General features: G+C 54.9%; 1 protein-coding gene across 3 annotated transcripts in view; it reads left to right on the top strand.

Annotated features, from left to right (window-relative positions):
- The first annotated feature begins 7,928 nt into the window (after positions 1–7,928).
- LRRK1 (leucine rich repeat kinase 1) overlaps positions 7,929–11,166 on the top strand; it is a 29,945-nt gene continuing 26,707 nt past the window's right edge. For 2 of the 3 annotated variants that reach the window (XM_078599637.1, XM_078599634.1), the window contains exons 1-3: positions 7,929–8,223; positions 8,519–8,622; positions 9,426–9,604. In XM_078599637.1, coding sequence (XP_078455763.1) covers positions 9,497–9,604 — 108 coding nt within the window. In that variant the 5' untranslated portion in view covers positions 7,929–8,223; positions 8,519–8,622; positions 9,426–9,496. The remainder of the gene's footprint in view (positions 8,224–8,518; positions 8,623–9,425; positions 9,605–11,166) is intronic. The other variant, XM_078599635.1, reaches the window with a different exon arrangement.

Here is an 11,166-nt window from a genome sequence, read left to right as displayed (position 1 = left end):
GTCCGGGGTTACAAAAGGGAATTATTGACTTGGAATATCGTACAAATATCACAAAGCATGACCCAAACATCAAAGGTTAATTATCTGCATCATGCAAATACATGGGGAGCTCAACCCGGGCGTTATGGATAGTTGAATAAGACTCGCGTACTGCTGCTGCTGCATTGAAGCAGTGCTTATACGGGAGATTCACTCCGCACTTTCAGAGCGTAGTGGGGCCAGGCTTAGCTTGGCCACTCTGAAAACAAGTACACATTTGCACAGCTGCTAGATTTGGTAGCGTGCTATTAAATATATTTGTACAAGTTATACCATCTACTGCGGCAAATAGGAGTCCTCCATCAGCGGATGACAAAGCCTTCCGCAGATCGATGCTTGCCGCAGATGAGAGGGCCGAGGAAGAGTGCAGCTCCGCGTCCTGTGTGCCACGTGCACGACTCGGAGTCTGCCGCGTGAACCCACGGCAGGATTGCCGCAGGGACCTCACTGCAGCCGCTGAGATATTGTGTCCACGGCAAGGCACTTGCACTTCCCATCATCTAGACCACACATCTACAATGTGTTGGGGATAACGGTAGAATGTGGATCGGCTGGCCTTTGAGATAAAAGATTGAGAGATAAGCAGAGTTCTACTTGAATAGTTGTTTCTACTATTTGCACACGTGTGCAAAATAGGTGAGTTAGAGACGGGAAGGATGGTGGAAGTGGATCTTTGACGCCACAAACATTAACGCGTTAAACTCGACACAGGAGGAATACATCACAGGGCCTTTTAAAGCCGACGGGAGTCGGCACTTCATGAATGTCCATTGATTTGTATCGGTGCTGGCAGTGAGTCGCAGTTGGAGTCTCGGTAGAGCTCTCAGCGAGAGAGTGCGCCTAGTACAGTGGCACGGCAGCTCGTGGCCGACATCGCCACCCGTTGTGAGAATCAGAACAATCCGATCTGTGAGATGCGATTTGCCTGAACGACGTCACTATCTAACATTACTCATTAACATTTAGATTTAACTCTACGACATGTCACGGACATAACAGTCCTGTCAAACACAGCTGCCATGTCACCAAACGGCGAGATACATCCTGTGCTGAGTCACGATATCCATGTTAACGCGCAGCCTCCAGTGGCGTTGTTGTTGTTGTGCGACGGGACACGATGAGCGGCTCCCGCAGGATCACACGCGGTGTGCCAGGACACTGTGTGCAGGCTGCTGCTGATGATGCTGATGATGATGCTGATGATGCTGATGCTGCTGATGCTGCTGGAGTGCGAGAGAGCCCCCGTGGTGGTGGTGGTGCTGATGGTGGTGGTGCTGATGATGGTGGTGCTGATGGTGGTGGTGCTGTTGTTACTGGTCAGGGCGGGTGGCTGCGTGGCGGCGTCACAGGGAAGGGTGACAGCACGCAGACCGGGGGGGGGGGGTGCAGGGTGAGGCCACACCGCTCACCAACGCTCACCCCTCAAGAACACCTCTCACTCTCACTCATAGTCGCCTACAGCGCTCACGGCCACTCACCACCATTCACCAGCACTGTTTAAACATGCTCACCAGCACTCGCCACTCACTCACCATTCACCAGCACTCGCCACTCACTCACCATTCACCAGCACTCGCCACTCACTCACCATTCACCAGCACTCGCCACTCACTCACCATTCACCAGCACTCGCCACTCACCACCATTCACCAGCACTCGCCACTCACTCACCACTCGCCACTCACTCACCATTCACCAGCACTCGCCACTCACTCACCATTCACCAGCACTCGCCACTCACTCACCACTCACCAGCACTGTTTAAACATGCTCACCATGCACCGGCACTCGCCACTCACTCACCATTGACCAGCACTGTTTAAACATGCTCACCATGCACCGGCACTCGCCACTCACTCACCATGCACACTGCTCAACACGCACCGCTCATAAACGCTCACCGACACTCTGAAGCACCAGCTCACCACTCGTTCACTAACACTCACCCTTCACCAGCTGGACACTCAACGCGTTATCGTGCCACTCGCTAAGCCCGCCTCTTACTGAAGTGAGAACCCCAAATCCCCGCTGCGTTCGTTTTAGGGGATTCACTTCCACTCGTCGTAATGGCAATGCCATAGTCATGGCATTGAGTAAAACAAAACATCTTCACAAGTCACCCGTTGAGCCTGACATTTACAGATGGAAATGAAATGTGCTACAATACGCATGGTTGTATATTTACGGAATTACCATTTTACTGGCATTGTTTTGATACTTCAATGCAGGGTAGTGGATGTAGGGGGTACACACACGGTGATTTTAAGGTGGCTTTAAAGAAGTAATAGTCAATTGATGGAAGGCGAAAGATCCCCAGCAGGGCGGTGATGGGGCCGTGAGGCTTCCCGCACGCTTCGTGATCACCACCCACCAGAGGTGGGACAAAGTCATTGTTATGCAAGTCCAAGTCGAGTCGCAAGTCATCAAATTCATGACTCGAGTCTGACTCGAGTCCAAGTCACATGACTCGAGTCCACATCTCATAGGTGGGACAAAGTCATTGTTATGCAAGTCCAAGTCGAGTCGCAAGTCATCAAATTCATGACTCGAGTCTGACTCGAGTCCAAGTCACATGACTCGAGTCCACACCTCTGCCACCCACCCAGCCCGGCCGGCCGGCCGAGCCTCCCACTCTGTGGTTTGGGTGTTGAGGCGGCTCGCTGCTGTGCACTGCCCATCAGAGGTGACGAGATGTGGCGTGGGCCGCGTGGGCCGCGTGGGCGCGGTACGGGCCACTCACTGGGTCCGAAGGGCGAGAGGCACCGTGGGCCCTCTGGTGGTGTCACACCTCGACAATGTGTGACCTCGCCAACGCTGATGCGGGACCACTCACGGATATTGATTTCCAGAGAGCCGCTGCCGCCGCTGCTGCTTCCAAACACAAGTCGTCGTATTCGCGTCCAAGACGACCAGCTCATGCGGTTAGCGGCAGCGCCAATGTGTCAAGTTGGCATTGCCAGAAGAGCGGCCTGGGGGCATGCTGACGTGACCACACACGAGCACGCTCACGTGACCACACACGAGCACGATGACGTGACCACACACGGGCACGCTCACGTGACCACACACGGGCACGCTGACGTGACACACACACGGGCACGCTCACGTGACCACACACGGGCACGCTCACGTGACCACACACGGGCACGCTCACGTGACCACACACGGGCACGCTGACGTGACCACACACGGGCACGCTCACGTGACACACACACGGGCACGCTCACGTGACACACACACGGGCACGCTGACGTGACACACACACGGGCACGCTCACGTGACACACACACGGGCACGCTCACGTGACCGCACACGGGCACGCTCACGTGACCGCACACGGGCACGCTCACGTGACCGCACACGGGCACGCTGACATGACCACACACGGGCACGCTGACGTGACACACACGGGCACGCTCACGTGACCACACACGGGCACGCTCACGTGACACACACACGGGCACGCTGACGTGACACACACACGGGCACGCTCACGTGACACACACACGGGCACGCTCACGTGACACACACACGGGCACGCTCACGTGACACACACACGGGCACGCTGACGTGACACACACACGGGCACGCTCACGTGACCACACACGGGCACGCGGACGTGACACACACACGGGCACGATGACGTGACCACACACGGGCACGCTCACGTGACCACACACGGGCACGCTGACGTGACACACACACGGGCACGCTCACGTGACCACACACGGGCACGCTCACGTGACCACACACGGGCACGCTGACGTGACACACACACGGGCACGCTCACGTGACCACACACGGGCACGCTGACGTGACACACACACGGGCACGCTGACGTGACACACACACGGGCACGCTCACGTGACCACACACGGGCACGCTCACGTGACACACACACGGGCACGCGGACGTGACACACACACGGGCACGATGACGTGACCACACACGGGCACGCTCACGTGACCACACACGGGCACGCTGACGTGACACACACACGGGCACGCTCACGTGACCACACACGGGCACGCTCACGTGACCACACGCGGGCACGCTCACGTGACCACACACGGGCACGCTGACGTGACACACACACGGGCACGCTCACGTGACCACACGCGGGCACGCTCACGTGACCACACACGGGCACGCTGACGTGACACACACACGGGCACGCTCACGTGACCACACGCGGGCACGCTCACGTGACCACACACGGGCACGCTGCCACCCCTGAGCGCGCGTGCGAACTGGCACTCCCGGCCTGCCACGAGGCGCGTGGTGACGCACGCGCTGTGGACTCGCAGTGCTCACGCAGTCACCCCCACAGGCAATGATGACACCACCGACGATGGCGATGCTGCTGCTGCTGCGCATTGCTGGCATCAGGCGATGGCAGCTGGCTCTTGTTTATCCCCAGCAGACCCCCTGGCGTCACGGCCTCTGGGTGGGGGTGGGGGCTGAACTCGCGCGGAGGCAGCGCGCCTCGCAGCGCCACGTCTGGGAATCGCTGCCTCTGTGAGCTCGTCCAAGCCAGGGGCCACTTGCTGCAGCGTGATGCCGGCAGGTAGCCGTGGCAGTAGTAAAGCAGCACAGGGGACTTGAGAGTTTACATCGAAAACTGTTAAACGCCGAATCAACCAAATGAGCGTGAGGCTGAACACGCTGCTCGAGAATGGCAATGTCCAGCTCCGTACAGTTTTGAAGCCGAGATCGGCAGTTAAATAGTTTAAAAAAGGTTTGGGAAAGATTACAAAACATCCCGCTCTGGTGTATGATGGGTGTGATGGTGTATGATGAGTGTGTAATGGGAATGAGTAAGATGGTGTGTGATGGGTATCATGAGTGTGATAAGTGGTTGTGTGTGATGGGTGTGATGAGTGTGGTTGTGTGTGATGGGTGTGATGACTGTGGTTGTGTATGATGAGTGTGGTTGTGTATGATGAGTGTGGTTGTGTGTGATGGGTGTGATGACTGTGGTTGTGTATGATGACTGTGGTTGTGTATGATGAGTGTGGTTGTGTGTGATGGGTGTGATGACTGTGGTTGTGTATGATGAGTGTGGTTGTGTATGATGAGTGTGGTTGTGTGTGATGGGTGTGATGACTGTGGTTGTGTATGATGACTGTGGTTGTGTATGATGAGTGTGGTTGTGTGTGATGGGTGTGATGACTGTGGTTGTGTGTGATGGGTGTGATGAGTGTGGTTGTGTATGATGAGTGTGGTTGCGTGTGATGGGTGTGATGACTGTGGTTGTGTGTGATGACTGTGGTTGTGTGTGTGATGAGTGTGGTTGTGTGTGATGGGTGTGATGACTGTGGTTGTGTGTGATGGGTGTGGTTGCGTGTGATGGGTGTGATGACTGTGGTTGTGTGTGATGGGTGTGATGACTGTGGTTGTGTGTGATGGGTGTGATGAGTGTGGTTGTGTATGATGAGTGTGGTTGCGTGTGATGGGTGTGATGACTGTGGTTGTGTATGATGACTGTGGTTGTGTGTGATGGGTGTGATGAGTGTGGTTGTGTGTGATGACTGTGATGAGTGTGGTAGTGTGTGATGGGTGTGATGACTGTGGTTGTGTATGATGAGTGTGGTTGCGTGTGATGGGTGTGATGAGTGTGGTTGTGTATGATGAGTGTGGTTGTGTGTGATGGGTGTGATGAGTGTGGTTGTGTGTGATGACTGTGATGAGTGTGGTAGTGTGTGATGGGTGTGATGACTGTGGTTGTGTATGATGAGTGTGGTTGCGTGTGATGGGTGTGATGAGTGTGGTTGTGTATGATGAGTGTGGTTGTGTGTGATGGGTGTGATGAGTGTGGTAGTGTATGATGAGTGTGGTTGTGTGTGATGGGTGTGATGAGTGTGGTTGTGTATGATGAGTGTGGTTGTGTGTGATGGGTGTGATGACTGTGGTTGTGTATGATGAGTGTGGTTGTGTGTGATGGGTGTGATGACTGTGGTTGTGTATGATGACTGTGGTTGTGTATGATGACTGTGGTTGTGTATGATGAGTGTGGTTGTGTGTGATGGGTGTGATGAGTGTGGTTGTGTATGATGACTGTGGTTGTGTGTGATTGGTGTGATGACTGTGGTTGTGTATGATGACTGTGGTTGTGTATGATGAGTGTGGTTGTGTGTGATGGGTGTGATGAGTGTGGTTGTGTGTGGTAGTGTGTGATGGGTGTGATGAGTGTGGTTGTGTGTGGTAGTGTGTGATGGGTGTGATGAGTGTGGTAGTGTGTGATGGGTGTGATGAGTGTGGTAGTGTGTGATGGGTGTGATGAGTGTGGTTGTGTGTGGTAGTGTGTGATGGGTGTGATGAGTGTGGTAGTGTGCGGGTGATTGCGGGCGCGTGGGGGAGTGCGCGAGCAAGAAGGCCCTCCAGGCTTTCCCGCTGCTGCCCCCTGCACGCTGCCCGGTACAGATGCGAGTCGCCCTCCTCCGCTTCCTCCACCTCCTCCTCCACCACCTCCACCTCTTCCACGACCACCACCACCTCCTCTTCCACCACCACCATCTCCACCTCCTCCTCCTGAGGCGACTATGGCCGCGTAGTGAAGTGCCTCAATGTGTAAGATCACCTCCTATTGTCACCAATAAATGTCTGTCCGTCCCGCGCGTGACGTCACGCCACATGGGGCACCCCCCCCCCCCCCCCATTAATAATCATGAGCTGAACAATTTTTCGATTGAATTTTTCAGATTTACTGCAATATCACCCGTAATTTATATTTGCTGCTTCTCGAACATTATTAAAAGTGACCGCTATTACTTACGTTGAACTTTTTTCGCACCGTACGTAGCCAACCGTGACACTCGGTTGGCTAAGGAAGTTAATATAACTCGCGTATATTAACTTTAAACGTGAATTGTTTAATTCATTTTTAACAAAAGCTATAAAAAAGCATAACCACACTACTGAGCAGAATCGAAGCAATTACGGGAATAATTCCGATCTGCAGGTCATGTTCATAGAGTGCACAGCACACACACAAGTGTTTACATTGCAATACTGCAGCACAAAATGTATTTCATGAACGCTGCTGCCAAACTCAGTTGTCGTCTGTCCATCTGTTCTACCGCTAATTGCACGCGAGTGATCAAATAAATAGTTATGGCAATACACCATAGACACAAACACGCTGGCAAGCACCAATACAGTTTGGTGTTTGAACATCTTAACACCTGTTTTATTGCCAGAAAGGGGGGGAAATACTCTTATATGTTTTAATGCTCTTGTTTGTCTCATGAATTTGATACGGCTAAAAGGTTCCGTAGAAAGTTATTCTATTGAAGCAAATAGTTGGTGTGGTGGCGTCACGCAGCAGGTCGGCTTCGTTCATCCGTTCCGCTCCCCCATCCGTTCCGCTCCCCCATCCGTTCCGCTCCCCCATCCGTTCCGCTCCCCCATCCGTTCCGCTCCCCCATCCGTTCCGCTCCCCCATCCGTTCCGCTCCCCCATCCGTTCCGCTCCCCCATCCGTTCCGCTCCCCCATCCGTTCCGCTCCCCCATCCGTTCCGCTCCCCCATCCGTTCCGCTCCCCCATCCGTTCCGCTCCCCCATCCGTTCCACCCCGGGGTTTGCACACCACGAGCAGCAGCAGCAGCGCACGGAGCTCCCCAGCCGGCCACGAGGTGCCCCCCTCTCCCATTCCACAACTCCCATCACGACACCCCCCCCCTCCCTCATTATTACAGAACCTTTTCGGTAAAACTTGTGACACTCGCTCGGAGACATTTCGATCAGCACGTGCGGCAAATGAACGGCGAAACCGGTTTCCCATCCGGTGGGCAGAGTGTCTGACACTGTACCCACAACGCGAGGGGGGGGGGTCGCGCTGCAATGGGGAAGTCGCTGTCCAGGATGCAGCAGTTGCAGCCCTTTGGACTTCCCCTTTCTCTTCTGCATCACCGCCACCACCACCACCCACCACCATGTCGGCCCATCACTCGGCCTCTCCCCGCAGCGCAGACGGTCGCCGAGAGCCGTGACGCGGACGGGGTGGAACTCGGTGGTGGAACTCGGTGGTGGAGGGGAGCGGACCGCCGGCCACTCGCAGTCTCGAGGTGTCGCGTGTGGAGGAGGAGGATGGAGGAGCTGGTGAAGTAAACCGCCCCGCGCCAGCGAGCCACGCGGGAGATGCGGCTCGCGATGTCGAGACGCGGGTAAAGCTGCGTCTCGCAGGTGAGGGTCACGTGCTGCTGCTGTTGTGGTGAGACGCAGGTGAGAGTCGCGTGTTGCTGCTGCTGCTGCTGCGAGGAGTTGGCGTGACGGCTGTAGTGACACGGCGGCCCTGGCGCGTGACGAGTCTGTTCTCTGCGCTGGGGCACCACTGGCGCCGCAGCACCAACCCCGCGCCCTGCCAGGGTGGAGCTGTCGGCTGATGGTGCTGAGTGAACGCCGTCTGTGCTGTTACTCGTCACCGCAGTAGGGCCACGTCTGAAGGGAGCTCTCGTGCGTTCCACGCGTCGTGTTGCAGCTGGCCGCAGCTGCGTGCCACCGTCACTCGAGGCCAGCGGGTCTTCTCAGCCTGGGGCGCACGCACCGCCTGGGGCAGCGAGACACGCCAGAGGTTTTGAGAAGGTAAATGGTCTAAACACAAATTGATCACGGGGCACGTTAAGTTGCAACTTACTTTGTTTCATTAACCCTACGTATTTAATAACATTATACATTGATAATAGGGTTTCCCAGTTCTTTCTGGCAACAAAACAGGTGTTAAGATGTTAAAACACCAAACTGAAATCTTTTACAAGGAATCATGTCTGCGTTAACCACAATGCTTGTGGTCAGAATGCAAACCAAGGGGGTGCAAGGCTGCAGTCAAGGTGAAGAAGAACCACTGCTCTAGGCACACTCCTCACGCCACAGTTGCACGGCTGCTTCTCTCTCGGTGCAGCGGTGCGGCGGGATGCGTCGCCACGTCCGCTCTCGCGGGAAGTGCAGGCACCTTGGAGGGACTCCACGAGGTGCCCTCGGCGCTTTGCCGTTGCCCTCCGCTGACGCCAGACCCCAAGTCCCCTTCACAGACGCACCCCTCCACGCATGGCTTTGGGCATCTCGTTCAGTTCACCAGCGTTGGCTCGAGCGGGCCTGACCCTTGCCGATGAGACGTTGAGCGACTAACCCGGCCCGGAGATTTACGATGCTGCCATGTCGCTCCGTGGGGTTGCGCGCTGCCCGGAACGCTGTTTGGCTGATGGGATGTGTTAAGGAATGTACTTGTATTTTGTGTGTGTTGCTGTGTCGAGTGGCGTAGGGTCTTAACTACACAAATTTGGCCAAATCATCACATCCCCTAACTCAAAAATCATAATTATGAATGATTGGCTGCGAATATCTCTGCGTGATTTTAGTCTGATTGGTGACGGCCTCGTGTCTCACAGCCGAGCTGGAGGCTGCCGCGGCTGGAGCTGCTGCGCATCGCAAGGCCGTGGCCTCAGCGGGCGACGTGAGGATGAACGCCGAGCCGGGGATGGCGGCTCCACTGGAGGAGGAGGAGGAGGCGTCCGTGGCGGAAGATGCCTCTGATCGTGCGTCGGAGATCGATGGTGACGAAGAAAATGTAAGTCCCGCAAACGACCGAAGGCACGGAGCTTGGTCACGGGCCCTGACCTCTTGGCCGTCACCAGACGAGGGAGGCAAAGGCGTCGACCTTCCCTGCAGGGCCATGCCCGCCACGAGCCCACATTCAGATTGCACACGCTTCTCCCTCTCGTGGCGAGCTTCACGATAATGAATAATCCTTGCCTGGGATCTTCTTTGGAATTGCGGATACGGGAGACGATCCCGGGTAGATGTCACAATCGAGGGTTGGATGGTTTCCCTCTGTGTGTCAATACCTCCCTCAACGTGTCCGTGTGAAGTTAGAAATGCGTTCGCCATTGCAACAAGTGAGGATGATCGCACGACATTCGTTGATTTCACAGGCTACGAATGCTGTCGCACCCATATACAGTGCTGTGAACAAAAATCCGACGTTTCTAAAATGGGTGGGACACGGCAGCTCGCTGCGTAGCCCATTGAGCCACTTGTCGGCTCAGCGGATTTGCACATTTCACTGTTACGGTGCCAGGGGAAGTATTTTATTTTATTGAAAATTAACAAGAGTACACAACATTTGTAACGACCACCTGCAGCAAAACATTTCCAGTTACGAAGGGAAAATCGAGCCCTGCCACGGTAACTTAAGTTTAATTGGCTGCCGTTTATTTAATTCGCTGAGACGCATTCACAAACTCTGCCAGCCGGTGAGCTTTGCAAGCATTAAAATGTACAGCTAGAGCACAAGAGATACATACCAGCCGAGATATTTAAAGAATCAATCGTGGAGGTGACCTTAACGCACGACCTTTGACTAATTGGGCCCGCCACGTGGCCCACTCCATAACAGTTCGCAACCTCAGCAGGGTGGAGCCTGGATGGGACTTGGATGGGCGAGCACCGGGGGGTAAACAGAAGCTGCGCAGGCGCCGTTTTGGGCAGCAGGAACGGCATTGCAGCACAGCGCATTGTTGTACCGTACACTATACTGCATCTACGCTCCCCGCCTTCACCAACCCCTACTGACCAGCGTGGTGAAGTATGGTCAAATAACTCACATGAATTCTAGATTTGAAGCTTTCGTGACTGCAATGAATCATCTTCTTAGGTTTTTTCGGTAAAGTCACGTAGAAAGTAAAATAAAATAAAAACAAAAATCACGACGTTTCGGAGGCAACACAAGTCTCCGTCATCAGGTGGGACCGTCACAGCCAGATTAGCTGTATCAAGTGAGGCAATGATTCAAGATGTAATCCCTTAAAAGCGAGTTGAGGGGGGAGGGAGAGGGAGGGGGGAGCTCATCAGACTATGGTAGCCAATGAAAGGAACGTATCGGGAGGGAGGGGGGGGCGAGGCCAAAAGGGTGGGCGATGGACGTGGAAGCGCTTGTGCCCAAGCGGCCAATTACTGCACACGCCAACACAATGGAGCGATTGTGCGCAAGCGGCCAGCCACTGCACCCGCCAACACAATGGGCAGAGAGGAGGAGGGGGAGGTCTAATACACATGATAGACAAAAGAACGAAAATGATGATGGGTACAAACTTAGGGGGAGCTCATCAGACTATGGTAGCCAATGAATGG

This window comes from Lampetra planeri, chromosome 12 (assembly GCF_965212315.1).
Source record: "Lampetra planeri chromosome 12, kcLamPlan1.2.h2, whole genome shotgun sequence".
Taxonomy (NCBI): domain Eukaryota; kingdom Metazoa; phylum Chordata; class Hyperoartia; order Petromyzontiformes; family Petromyzontidae; genus Lampetra; species Lampetra planeri.
This window is presented reverse-complemented; position numbering and strand designations above follow the sequence as displayed.